General features: G+C 30.2%; 1 protein-coding gene across 3 annotated transcripts; it reads right to left on the bottom strand.

Moving 5' to 3' along the window:
• Nucleotides 1-4,638: 4,638 nt before the first annotated feature.
• On the bottom strand, nucleotides 4,639-10,427 carry LOC129290542 (putative glucose-6-phosphate 1-epimerase). 3 transcript variants are annotated; one of them, XM_054927334.1, is made up of 9 exons: nucleotides 10,242-10,427; nucleotides 9,092-9,166; nucleotides 8,579-8,635; nucleotides 8,341-8,501; nucleotides 7,906-8,046; nucleotides 7,436-7,538; nucleotides 7,230-7,329; nucleotides 6,735-6,987; nucleotides 4,639-5,139 (listed from the first exon to the last, which is right to left on the bottom strand). In XM_054927334.1, exons 1-8 carry the CDS (start codon nucleotides 10,359-10,361, stop codon nucleotides 6,761-6,763), a joined length of 984 nt encoding a protein of 327 aa, XP_054783309.1. In that variant the 5' UTR covers nucleotides 10,362-10,427; the 3' UTR covers nucleotides 4,639-5,139; nucleotides 6,735-6,760. The 3 variants fall into 3 exon arrangements, with proteins under 3 accessions (XP_054783309.1, XP_054783311.1, XP_054783310.1); XM_054927336.1 differs by having other exon boundaries at nucleotides 8,341-8,460; nucleotides 10,242-10,399; XM_054927335.1 differs by having other exon boundaries at nucleotides 8,602-8,635; nucleotides 10,242-10,399.
• Nucleotides 10,428-14,526: the final 4,099 nt, after the last annotated feature.

Genomic DNA, 14,526 nt, shown 5'->3' with positions numbered 1-14,526 from the left:
TAAATTTCAATTTATGAGGCCATTTTCAATATTCGTGATGTCATGTAAATATTGATTAGTTATACTTTTGTTTCTTTTAAATTATAAGATATTTTTGTGAGAGATTTGATGTATTAAAATATAAAATATTTTGAAAAGATTAATATTTTGTTAGATATGCTTATTTCAATATTATACTTTATCTCTCTATTTAATTTCTGTCTCTCTATCTATATTAAAAAAATAATATTGTTAAATATGTTTTACAATATGTTTGTAAGATTTTATTAAAAAATATTTTATAATTTGAGATGGGAGAAGTATATAAAGAAATGCAAGAATTGCATGCTTCTAATTATGATTAACATTTTTTTTAAAAAATAATATGGGATTGATAAATTACTTGAAACTTAAGATCTATTTGGTTGGAGTGGAATAGAGAACAAGGAGGGGTGGAAAAGTTCTAATGATTTCATTTTTTTTAAAAAAAAATAGATTGCTGGGATCAGAATATTTTAATTAATTTTTTTACTTTTAATTTATATATTTTCCTTGGTAAAATTTTATAATCCCATTTATTTTTTTTTTCAAATCGAAGTTATTAGAAACTCCCTTCCTAACTGTTATAACCAAACAGGGGTTAAAGTGAAATTGAATGCATGATGGAGACCTCAACCAAAGCTCAATTAGAATTTAAAATTAATTTTATATAAAATGTCATTAAATTAACATAAAAGAATAAAATGATAATAAAAAATCATTTAATAATTACAAAACATAACTCATCATGAATTATTAAAAAAATCATAAAAAGTATGATGAGAGGGAGAACCTAAATCCCAACACTGATAATTTATTTGTTTATTCATTAAGAAAGAATGAATTTTGAAATTGAAAAGAAATGGTGAGTCTATGATTGACAGAGTCAGAGGAGCAACCAATGTTGACATTTGATCCCTAATTGACCACGTCACCGACGTTGCTCCTCTTCCTCGTATTCTGCATTACCAATCATCAATAACTTGTTATTAATATAAAAATATTATAAATTACATTAAATTATACTATTTGCGAGTGATCAACAATTTGATTTATTTTAGATTTTGTGCTAAAGCATAGGACTCATCCTAATTCTAGATCTAGCAGTTCTGTCAGGACATCAATACATAAAATATAATTACATGATACTACTATGTTAAATTTAAGTATTATTTTTTATATAACTATTTGAGTGGATCATATTCAGGTATTGTTAGATTCAATAAAAAATAAGAATTTGTTTGGAAATCTTTTTTAACAACCGTTTATGTTCTAAAAAACAAAAAATTAGAAAAATTAAAAAAATGTGTTTTCTATTATCTGTTAAAAAATAAAAAAGTTAAAAGTTATCCTATATAACTAAAAAAATATAATATCTTTTAAATGTTTTGTTATTTTGTATTCTGAAAAACTAAAAAAAAATACTATGCTTTCATTAATGACAATAATTTTAATAAAATAAATTATTTTTTGACTTTTTATTCCACCAATTTAGATATGTTTTTTAAAATAATGAATGAATAGATTTTTTTTTCTTCCAAAACTTGTTCTAGAAAACTATTCTAGAAAATTGTTTTGATAACATAAAAATAGAAAACAGAATCAACAAGTCTTTAACTTTCTCAAAAGATGTTTTTTATATTCATACAAACTCCAATATAAAATCTTATAATTAAGCAGTCATAATTTCTTATTGAATTTAAGCATTACTGAATTTACTTAGAAGTAATTTTTTCATTCATAAGATATGAGCCCTCATGAAATAAATTAAAAAAAAAAAGATATGAGCCCTCAACTTCACTAGAGCTCAAATTCATTGGAAGTGAAAGTAATGTATTTAGAAGCTATAAATAATGCAATTTATGTCAAAATTTCTTTGGTCAATATCTGTTTGTATAAAAAGGGTGTAGAAACTTCTTATTTTATAATATATCTTAACTTTGTGAATTCTGTTATAATAGGCTCACATTTATATAATATCATCAAATTCTTGATATTTTGATTTTACTTATAAATTACTTATTACATATTTTACCGGTTTGACAAAAAAAAATTTCTTTACTGAAAAACCTTGAATTAAAACTCATTAACTTTAATTTTTTTTAAAAAAATTCAATAAGTTTTTGGATTTATTTCTATTAAATATATATGTTTTAAGAACATAATTCTTCTAAGGATAACAAAAGAAATTTGTATTGAAAAATTAATAATATAACTTATAAATATAATTAAAAATGCCTTTTTTTTTACCTTATAAATATGATCGAAAGAATATGACATGTATATAAAATAGGGGCAATTTACACATATTATACGCTTACATTAATAAAATTTAAAAAGTTTGTGGGGGTAATTGCCACCACCATAAAATGAATGGATCTATACTTAATATATGTTGGTTTTAGTAATTGGGGTATGAAGAACTTTTGAGTTTTAAACTGCTTTCAATTACATATGAGAATGCTTAAATTTAATTTAATGATATTGGATACAAAATAATTAATTACTATTTCTAATCTTATTTATAGAGTAAAAAGAGAATATTTTTTGTTCCAATTTATAAAGCAAATAGAAAAATTTTTTTATCTTATTTATAAATCACATCAATAAATTTTTATTATAAATTTTTCTTTTTATCCTTCATTAAATGTTAGAGGAAAAAAATGTGTTGCTAAAGTATACATATTTAATAATGATGAAGTTAAAAACTTATTAAATTTTTAAATAAAAATAATTTTTAAATAAAATTAATAAGTTTTATTTTTTTAAATTTCAGAAAAATACGTTGGGAGCGATTAATAGACATGATTAAAGAAGTATCTATAGAGAAAATAATAATAATAATAATAATAATAATAATAATAATAATAATAATAATAATAATAATGGAAGTTAGACGCAAAACGGGGGACAGTCAAACCGCCCATGCGCACGTAAACAGTGGTAACGAATAATTTTGAAGTTTGGTTCACATTTTGTTTTCAAGCAAAATTATTTTTCCACAATTTCCAAAAACTTGATATGGATGTGTAATGGATCACAAGAAATGAGACACGTGTTAAAAACCGCATTTTGAATCCAAGTATCTCAAAATAATACCACATGCTCTCCACCACGTGTGTCTTTCTGCTTTCTCATATACCCTCCCATATTATATAATACATGTCCAATAATACATCGACAAAAATTATTGCCATTTGGTGGCTCATGTCTTTGATTTGATTCCTTTTTTTTTTTTTTCTCCTCCTTAGAAACATATAAATTATCAATTTTAAAAGTTAAAATATATTCTCTTGATTCTTTCCATAAACAAAATCATTATAGTGTAAGAAGAAAGATCAATTCTAGATGCATGTTAGAATTGGAAGAAAGGAGCCAAATGAAAAAGAAATTGAAATTTGCTTTCTTTAGTTTAGTTATAGAAATTTCAAAGAGTAGAGTAAAGGAAGAATAATTAACCATTGTTTAATTTTATTCAAAAGTTATTCCACACATCGGTGGTTGAGACTGGGAAAAAAAAACTCAATTTTTTTTTAATATAAGATCATTGATTCCTACCTTATAGATGAAATGAATTCATGTTGAACGTGAGTGATTATTAATTACTTAATTATATTTGATAATATTTAAATTTAACCCAAAAATAATGAATACTCCTTCCTTCAATATTATAAGGACATTTTTTTTCAAAATATCATATTGAAAAATATAAATCATTTTGAGTCTTTTAAGATGCAAGTAATAGGATTTTTTTAAAAAATATATTCTTAATTAGAAAGTATATTTAATAGATTTTTTAATTGAGACATGCTTTTAAATAAAATTAAAATAAAAAAGTGTGTAATTTTAAAAATAATTAACTAATTTTTTGAAAATGTAATTTAATTAAAAATATTTTATAATACTGAATGGAGAAAATATTCTCCATCTGCCTCATTTGATAAGATATTTTTTAGTGATTTAATATTTCATAATATAAAATAGCTTGAGAAAAATGATGATTCATTAATCAAACTTATTCCAAAATTACTTCTTATATTTCACTCGTTAAATATCTTTCTTTCCCTCCCTCGTTTATTAAATGAATGGCATTTTTGTAAGCTTATATTTTTCTTTTAAAAAATAAAATTTTAAGAAAGAATCTGAATCCATAAGATGTAAATAGTGAATGATGAAGCAGAGCCACAACAAGAAAAGTCACCAACACACGACGCTAGTGGAATTAATGGAGGAGGCGACGCCGATAAAGGTTAATAATTTTATATTTTAAAACAAATTTTAAAAAAAATAAGATCACGTGTCGGTGGTCTGACTCGGAGCTTCTTATTTATAATGCACAAATCAGAAAGCACTATAGCGACCCAACTTTGGCTTCCAAGCTAATCATCAAATCAAACTCAGACTCACTCACGATTTCTCCGTCGGAAAGGTTGAAATGAAGTGAACTGTGATTTTGATTCGCACTGAGAGAGATTGATGATCAGAAGTTTGCTGCTGCTGCAAGCTTTGGCTACGGAAGAAGACGACGAATAATAATAGTGTATGGATATTTGGAACAAGATGGCGTTTGGCGTGAGGCGTGTTTGGCTTGCTCTCTATTCTCGTCTTAGAGCTCGCAAAAACGGTATTGATTGCTTCGATTTTGCTTTTTGTTTCTTCTTCTTCTTCTTCTTCTTCGTTTGTCTCTGTTCTTGACCTCTGTTTCTAATATAGTGTGACAAACTTACTTTCAAATCTATATGTGCAAGGGAAGAAATGGTTCTTTGTTAACTCATTATTATCATTATTATCTTGATCGTGGTTTATTCATAGATATGAATGACATATATAGGATAGAAATCTTCCATGGAGATATCAATATATCATATCGGCAACAACAACGGCAAAGGGGGAAAAAAAATCAGCATCTCTCTCTTTCGTAGTTGAATTATCTTCCTCCTCCTCCTCTTTTTTTTTTTTGGACAAATTGAATCGGAAAGACTTAACAGGGCCAGAAACCGGTGTATCATACTGAATACCCTGTTTCTGGTTCTCGTTTGTTTTCTTCTTCTTTCCAATTCTACTGTGGAGGCCACTGCCTTTTCTGCATTCAATGTATGCACTGAAATTTGTACTTTTGATCTGAAAGAAAAGAAAAAAGAACTATGGGTACAAAAGAATCTGAAAAAACAAGATAAAGAACAGAAGAAAGAGGTTTCCTTCTTTTCTTTAGATCCGCTTTTCGTATGCGATGGTTTATGAGTAATGACACAGAAAAGGCATAGTGGATAGAACAGATATGGAATAATAGATGTGTGTTTATATATTTGCTTTATGCTCGTCAAGCTTTATATCCACAAAGCAGAGCATTTAGAGACGAAAGGAAGTTCATAAATTGTAAATATATGGATGCACAAATATCTACATATCTACACACAGATTCATGAACAAATTTTCAGCCATTACGCCACTGTTATGAATTACTTGTTTTCACATACAAGTGCCAACCAACCTAAACATAGGTTCCACATCTTTTTGAGTGCCACTTTATACCCTCCTTATTTTAGGAATGGCCTGCATAGAGCATCAGAGTTTCTCTGTCGCAAAACACCTTTTGATTACTCTCTCTGGCCTAAAAAGAGTCCATTTGTGCCATAACCTAAGTTTGGTGTCAAGGACGACTCTTCTAATTATGAATTTATCTTATATGGTGGTGGTGGTGATGGTTTTGTTTGATGCAGGTAGAGGGCTGCTGAAGCTTCAGGATGAAGTACAAACTTGTGGGTATCAAGATGTGCAAGTGATGTGGGAAATGCTGCACAGATCAGAAACTGATCTAATACACAAACATGATAAGCCTAAGCAAAACCCATCCTGGAGCGTTCTTGTATGGTCTGACCATACTCAAGAATCATCAGAATCTACTAATCACACTCAAGTTTGATGCCTTAGCAAGCGGCAACCCTTTGTTCTCATCTAATGGAATATGGCCACCATTGCTGAGGCATTAAACGCCAAGTTGTATTTAGTATGGTATCTAAGAATTTATATTAGGCTTCACTCTCTTACTACCCTGCCCCATCATAGTCTCCTGTGTGTTGCTCTCTCTCTCTCTCTCTCATATATGTATATATATTTAACCTCTTTTTCAGTATTACGTGGGCGGTTCTGGAAGTCATCCAATGGCTGAAGCTTAATTTATCAAAACCAATGAATGAATTCATTTTTTGGACCAACCCATGATTGAAACTTGAAACATAAATGTCAACCTAGTTGTAACAACGGATACTAATGAGCAGATAACAAAACCGGATGTTTAGAGCTTTGAAAACTTGGAATAGAATTGCAATTATGATACTGCTGTTCCAGGAAGATGCACAAGCAAAGCAAGAAACGATGTCTCTTACTGAGTTAACAAGAATACGACTAATAGAGCCGTCTATTGACCAAAAAAATTCGAAGTCGTCTATACGCCCTTTATTCTCATCTTCATTAAAAAAGATTGTATAAATTTGCAAACACCTAGATCTATTTCTTCGGCCCGCTTCAATCGTGACCCATGCTGAAAATACTTAACAAGCCTAACAGCAAAATATATACTAATAATGAATCCTCCTTCCAACCAAGACCAAATTCAATACTTTCCGACCAAAAAAACATGCACACGCGCGCGCCCGCGCCCGCGCATCAAACACCATCCACTGAAACAGTACTGTCATAAAAGTTGTGTGATTTACCTGTACAGAGGGAGAAGCATCAGGCCTCATTCTGTTCTAATAGCCATAGAGAAGTACCTCTGTGGGTCAAGTTGACCACTGCAATAACTGGAACGAACTGCAGTTATTTGTTGTCTCCCTTTCCATTCTTCACCAGGTTTTAGGGTAATTGGCTTTTCTACACATGCAGCCTGAACACATATCATGCGCAGGTAGTCCTTGTCCCCGAGATCGGGCATGGCTTTAGATTTCTTGTCCCAAGGGTTCCAAACCACTGCAAAGGAAAAAACACAGTAATACCTTTACCCCCAAAAAGAAAAATTAAAGACCATATGTATGATCATTTCATCCTTCCTCCAGACAAAGCCAGTTTGTTCATTTTAGAGAAGAATACACACTTTAATCTACACAAATAACTAATGAAAAGGTTGTAACATCAACTCTCAAATTTCATGATGAATCAGTGATCCAATTCTTTCTGCCTGCACATAAGGAAACATATACTATTAAACCCACCAGCATCTGGAAGTCCATCTTTCTTTACTACATAAGTTCTCTTCCTTTCATGGTCAATGACAGCAATTTTTGTAGGTGTCCGTAAATATACTCTGTCCACCTTTGCGATCAAATGAACACATAGGAAAGAAAGAGTCAAATAGTTGAACCTAAACAGTATAAAACAATTCAAGAAATTACTCCAATAATGCACATAAAATCCAAACCTCGGACTCAAATGTTAGTGCGTCCCCTTGTTCAGTAAACCGTTGTCTATTTTGCAAGTTATCCAGATAATCTATTGTCTCAAGTCCTTCTACCCTCACTTCACTATACATTAGCAACGTGACAGTTAGCTTGTTACCAAATTGTAGAAGTCACAATCACAAATGTCAGAACAAAGCCAATTAGGCTCTGAAAATGAAGCCCAAATTGGAAAAATTAATGTTTAGAAAAGCAGAGCCAAATAACTTCTGGAAGGAACAGTAAGTAGTTTATCAGAAAATTAAAAAAAAAAATTTAAAAATTGAATAAGTGATAATCTGTGGTTTTTCAAACTGCTTGAGAATCTTGGGCATAAGTTATGATCCAAAGTTCCCAGCTACTAATAGAGAGGGGGAAATGTATATGGCATATGCTGAAGGGGAAATTATTAAGGATTAAACAATAAACAAAAAATCCAGGGCTAAGATAAAACCTGATGTCAGTAACTTGTAAATGTGTAAGATAGGCAAATGTGAAGGAAAATGGTTTTCCATCTGTATTTGTATTTCGAATGCGGGATGTCAACATCAAATCTCCTTGAGGTCCCAAAGATATCCTCAGACGAAACTCATATCTGCAAACAGCGAAAATGTGATATTCCCTTAATCCAAGTTATTGAATAAAAAACTAAGAAAGTGCAAAGAAACAGAAATTGTGAGAATATGCAAGTTAAAACTGAAGACTTCTCATAGAACAATATCAGGTTTCATCTTGTTACAGCTTATATGTAGTTGGCTGAATTTCTTGATAAAAACTCCATACTCGTTTGGTGGTGGGACCAAAAATGAGAAAGAAAACAGCTGCAGGGTTTATTTGCTCAAGAAGCCTAGTATTGACATTCACATTAATGTTAATATACATCTTATACCTGTGAGGCCAAATCTTTGCATCTTCTTCAGAGTTCTTAAGAATCAAATCAATGAAAGCCCTGCTTGTGTTAGCCGTTGACAATGGTGGAGGATCAGGATCTACGGTCCATAGCCTTTTCCTTGCAAATCCATGTTGTTCAAGAGACCCATTATTTGAAAACTACATATGAAGCAGGGCACTTTAAGAAACAAAATAAAAGAATATGAAAGTATGGAAGCTAAAGAAGACATTCATACTTGAGGGAAACAAACTGGAATACCTCCACGTATAGCTTTTGGGGGCTTAAAAATTGCCTGCAATGATTCGAAGGGGTGAAGTTCAAAGAGGCGGAATATAAATGAAAATTTTGGGAAATCGAACTTATTAATAATTAGAATATAACAAAAAACATTGTAAGAAACCACCTTATTTATAAGTCATGAACAGTACAACTCATCTCGAAATTTGTGCATGAGACTCACTTAGTTTAAGATAATGTAGAATGTACAACTATATGCTCAACTTAGACCATGGGACCCATGCATTGCAAAGAATCCTATCTAGCATGTTGTAATCTTTATGACTTGTAAACAATGCAGTTTTCTATAAATTTATTATGTACATACAAACACACACACACACACACACACATTTTTATACCTGTCAGCATTACTGAAAATGTGAAGGGAATATATAGCATCATCGGCACATTACTTTAAGCAAGCAAAGCTTCAATTACAAAAGAGCTACACAAAGATGAAATGGCATGCCTTACTACTAACAAAGAGCAACTCTTCCCCAAGTTCATTCTTCCAGGATGTAACTTGACCTCCATATAGATACACCTGTGTTAAATAAAAGGAATATAATCATATGGACTTCAACTTTTTAAGACGAATAAATACAATGTTAATTATGAATTCTAAATCGTATAGAATAGCAAGAAAAAAAGTCCAAAATGAGGGTAAACTATTCAAAACTTAGTCTTCCTTAGCATGCGGGAAGTGAAATTTTAGGAACTATAAGATTAAACAGAACTCATCCTGATACCGTCGCAGAAAGCAAGCCGTTAGGATGACGGTTTCTTCATGCTCGGCAGGCATGCCAAGTTATAGTGACAGAACCAGGATATAGTTTCAAATGGGAAAAAAAAACTACATAAAATGACCAAACGTTACATGATAACATGATTATCCATGGAATCTTTATTCCCAAGAAGAAAGATCAAGCATGGAAATTTTTATTCTATTTTCCCGTCTGTCATGGGGAAGGTTAGGATCAGCTATCAAAATTGCGTCACATGTTCAGTTCTGGCACGATTCTTATTCCACTTCAAAATTTGATCCAGATCAGCTTTGTCGGAACCAATGAAATCATGCCAGGAGCAGCAAAAGTTAAACGAATATGATTTCGTTTGCCTCAACAAGGCCATCCTTGGGCCACCAAACCAATCACCAAAATTCTTGTAAATGGAAATCCTAAAGTCACATCTCAAATCTACTAAGGAATGATATATTGGATCATAGATAGCATACTAGGAACCGATCCCCATGAGATATTTTCGCACCAGCACCGTTATTTGTCAAGTAGATGAAACATGTGGCAATCCAGAAATAATGCAAATTGATAGATTCAGAGAATGCTTTAACAAATCATGAATACATAGATTCCAGAACTCAGTTTGCTCAACCGCTGATCACAAATGCCGGAAATTCATCCAGCGAATAGAATAAAACCAAAAAGAAAATACCCAGACAAGGACACAACAATTCAATAAGCGTAATCATATTGAAAACAAGAAAAAGCTCACCGAGGGACCCACAAGTGGAAATGGATGAAAAGCGAAAATAAAATGGAAATTCTCGAATACGAGCAACAAAATGCAGAAATGTAATTACAGAGTTAATGGATTAATGATACCTCCGCAGAAAAGCCTCGAAGTTCTCTGAGAATGACCTTCTCGAGGCCATTTGCTCCCATTCGGTGCTCCACGAACACCGTTTCCTTCGACTTCGCCTGCGACTTATCGCTCGACGACATCTCTCTCGCCCTTCCTTCACCGTCCGAAACTCCGAATTTCTCAGAGCGCCCATATATATATATATATATATATAGCTCATGAGAAGGAGAATAGATGATCTATTCAAACGGGGATGTTAGTGATGAAAATTAGCATGTAATAAATAACACGTTGATTCTGATTATCGATGATTTGGCTCGGTGCATTTCCCATGATTATCTGATGTACGTAATTGTCCTTTTTCGACTAAACGACGAACTTCACGTCACGTTCCCCGCGCTCCATTGCTGATTCTTTGTTCTTTATTTTACTTCCTATTATTATTTTATTTTCCGATGAAATATTGTTGTTGTTGTTATTATTTTGTCGACCTTATGATTTTATGATATACTCTTCATCCTTCATTCCTTCAACTTGATCATGTTTCGATAACTTGGAAACCACGTAACTTTTATTAATGACTGTTACTCTGTATGAGAGGAAATTACCAAACCATCCTCAACCTTTCCTGTTAACGTTACTTGATCGATGAATTGTTGAGCTGAATTGAAGTGATTTGCTAAGATAATTGTCGTTAATTAAATTCAATTATGAGAGTTTATTCTCTTAGCCCAAAAAGTTTGGTCTCCATCTTAAAGTTTTGAAGGGGAGCATATGTTAATAGCGTTTTGATGATGAGATTTATTATTTTAATAATTTTTAAATATTGATGAATTTAATTATTGTAATTAAAATATTTATTGAGTGAGTATACTTATGTCATTTATTAAATCCAAATATGTTTTTTGCGTGGCTTAGCCCCACACACACATTATATCAACAATATTAAGAAAACTAAATTGACTATTGAACCAGTAAAAACACTGATAATTTAATGATTGGGTTGCAGTTTGAAATGCATATAACCAATCATGAATAAATTAATATAATTTAAATATCATATGTTTAAAGTAAAAAAGAAATTGGCCCAAAAAAAAGTAAAAAAGAAATAATTATATTTAGTAATAAAATGAATTTTAAAATTTTAAAATGAAATAATATATAATAAAAATATAATATCTATCTATAATAATATCCACCAATATTATGTGGATTTTATCTAAAATATATATACTTATTTTATAATTTATAACTTTAAAATGTGTATGTATATATATTGCATATTTATTCATTTTCTTTTCATTTCCCAAATCCCAATGCTTAACAAATAACAATAGCGGATGCACATGTAGATGGAAATTTGAAGTGGGTAATATAATTTTTCTTTATCCATTGTCACAGTAATTTTGAACCAACAGACCCAATTGAAACATATTTGAATTAAAAAATATATATATGAAATATATATTGAAGCATCTTTTATTATTTTTACATTTAATATGATTTATGCTTCCACTAGCCAAGTTCATCTCTCACTATATTACTTATTAGATATAAAAATATATACATTAATTGTACTATTGTAACTTACAAATATGAATTAAAATTTTATAAACTGAAAAGTAATACGACCAATTCAACTTATTTGATGCTAGTTTGATTGTATTTAAACCGATTCTTAAGTTTACCGATTTCTTAATGTGATTGAATTCTCAATTTAACTAGTTAACTGAATGATTTTATTTGGTTCTCAAAAAAAACTGTTTATTAGTGTTTTTAAACAAAATTTGCTTCTATTAATGTGTTAATGTTAATTGATTAGATGAGGTTGTTTTTGAAATTAATGATCATTTTTGCCTCTCAACTTTACCTGAAAGGTCATTGGAAATCATAAACTCAACTATAGATCAATTTAAAGCCCGTTTGGCTAACTACTAAAAGCACATTCAAACTATATCTAGATATACTTTAATCCAACAAATAATTGATCCCCAAATGTACTTTTGCTAAATGTAAATTGAAAACTACATACACATTTAATCCCTCATCTTTAAATATTTTCCCCTCATCACCCTACCATTTTATCATCTTTAGTGGGCTCCACATTACATGTTTTAATTTTTTTTTATATAAAATATATGAGTTGAGGGCGCCTATTGATCTTTTGAATAAAAATTGAGAGACAAAAATGATCTTTAACCTAATAAAAATATTAAAAAAATAATAAAACTCAGTAATAACTAACAAACATTAAATGTTTTTAATATTAGGGATGATGAAGGAAGGAATCTTCAATGTTAAAGGACAAATTGCCCATAATTAAATTTAGGATCCCAAGTGACCTTTCAAATAAAGTTTAAGGATAAACATGATCCTTAATTCTTATTTTTATCAGGTTGAGATTTTTTTTAGATTCTTATCAAATGAGTGGCAAATTCAAGTTAAGCATAATCTTAGAGGAAACGTGCTCAAATTGGCTGGCTGAGCATATAATGTAATCCTAAAGAACTTATAACCTGATTGTATCGAAATAAAGTGGGCATTAATATCTCATGTTTAATTTCTTGTTAAATATTGTTCCGGTCTCTGCCCCATTTTTCATTGAAAAAATTAATAAATTATATGAATATCATCGATACTTTTTAATATTTTGTTTTTTAATTTTGTCCCGACATCTAAATTGATATCTTAATTAACTTAATATTATTTAAAAATCATGTATAATTATTAAGTATTCATGATTTTTAAACAATGTTATTTTTATCATAAAATTATTTTTTAAAGCAATATATTTTGCATAGATGTAATTACATTTTTTTTTAATTTCGGAGCTAGCCCATTTCGGTTCATGAACACTTATTAATGCCTAACATTGATTAATTGAACTTGGACCTGTGGGGTTAAATGACATAAAATTATGCTTAAGGAAAAAAAAAAGACAATTTTTTTGTCTAAAATAAACAAAAATACAACCGAAAATTTTCAGCCAAACGTATAAAATTCAAGTCATTAGAAAACAAAAAATACATAAACGTCCACTATTTTTATATGTGTCCCCAATTTGCATAGTGATAAGTTTATTTAATTCTCAAACACGTCCTCATGCGCAATTATAATCTCAAAAAGACATTATTAAAAAAAAAGACGAAAAATAATAGTCTGTTATGAGTAGGATCATGTCAACGTTAATATTACTTGTATGCATTCTTAATGATCATGATTTGGTTCAAATATCCAAAACACATTACTATTTTTATTTTAATGAATAATTCTTTTTGCGTTCTATTGCTTGATTACGAGTTCCACTTTTAGGTTTATCTCACACCATTCTAAATCATATCTTTTTTTTTTTTTTGGTTTAATGGCCCTAATTTTTGGCTATGTGAACTTGATTATATCTACGTCCATAATATATTGTAGTGTTATGATGCATGATAAATTAAAGAAAGAATTACAATCAAATCTCACATAAAACAATTAATTACTACAAGGTTCATTAATAATTGAATTAAACTACATTAACAACTAATTATGTTGTCAATATAGTTTAGTCAATTGTCAATAGACTTTTTAATAATTAATTTTTTTACGTAAGACTTCAATTTAAATTAAATTATAAGCACAAATCGTTTGTGATGCAAGGTAGAGCTATAGCCTATAGGAGAATCTAGATCTTGTATAGAATTTGATTTACTTCTCTTTTTCATTTATCAGATAAAATGAAGGGTTAAATAGAAAATTTGTCTTAAAATTTTTCTCCAATGACGCTTGCATTCTAAACTTTTTTTTGAAGTATTTTTGCCCTAAACTTAAAAAAAATATTTTTGCTCCACCATTAAATATAAATAATATTGACCGTTAAATTGAAATTTGACCCATAATTAAATGACATATTTGCTGTGAAATTTTTTCTCTAGGAGCATTAGGTATCCTGACCATTTGTTTGGAACTTATTTACCTTGAAAGTTTTAAAAATGAAGCAATTTCGCCCTCCCTTCTTCATCGTCCTTTTCTTCTTCTTTCTCCTCTTTTTCTACTAGCAAGCTCCCACATTATCATGAATTGAAGTTCAAGTGTGAAGTTAGGAAAAATGGTTGCCAAGATTCGTGAGCCTTGCAAGAACTCTTGTATCTGGCTAGGCACTTTCACCCCCCATAAATGACTGCTCAAGCCTACAACATTGCTGCTTTGTCCATCAAAGACAAATTTGTCATTCTTAACTTTCCCTAGATTGCCGTCATCCTCCCCCAACTTGCCATATGCTCCTCGTATAACATCCAAACCATTGCTTTTCGCCACCATCAC

The sequence above is a fragment of the Prosopis cineraria genome, unplaced genomic scaffold, assembly GCF_029017545.1.
Source record: "Prosopis cineraria cultivar Desert tree isolate PC_DT_omini unplaced genomic scaffold, ASM2901754v1 PC13, whole genome shotgun sequence".
NCBI lineage: Eukaryota > Viridiplantae > Streptophyta > Magnoliopsida > Fabales > Fabaceae > Prosopis > Prosopis cineraria.
The sequence above is the reverse complement of the archived record's forward strand: the minus strand, read 5'-3'. Positions and strand labels throughout refer to the sequence as shown.

Excerpts from the sequence above, each read along its gene's own strand:
- LOC129290542 (XM_054927334.1), bottom strand. The coding sequence starts at position 10,361 with ATGTCGTCGAGCGATAAGTCGCAGGCGAAGTCGAAGGAAACGGTGTTC. Across the intron at positions 8,047-8,340 it reads GCAAAGATTTGGCCTCACAG|ATATGAGTTTCGTCTGAGGA; the intron begins GTATAAGATGTA and ends CGCTGTTTGCAG. Across the intron at positions 7,539-7,905 it reads TTACAAGTTACTGACATCAG|TGAAGTGAGGGTAGAAGGAC; the intron begins GTTTTATCTTAG and ends GCTAATGTATAG.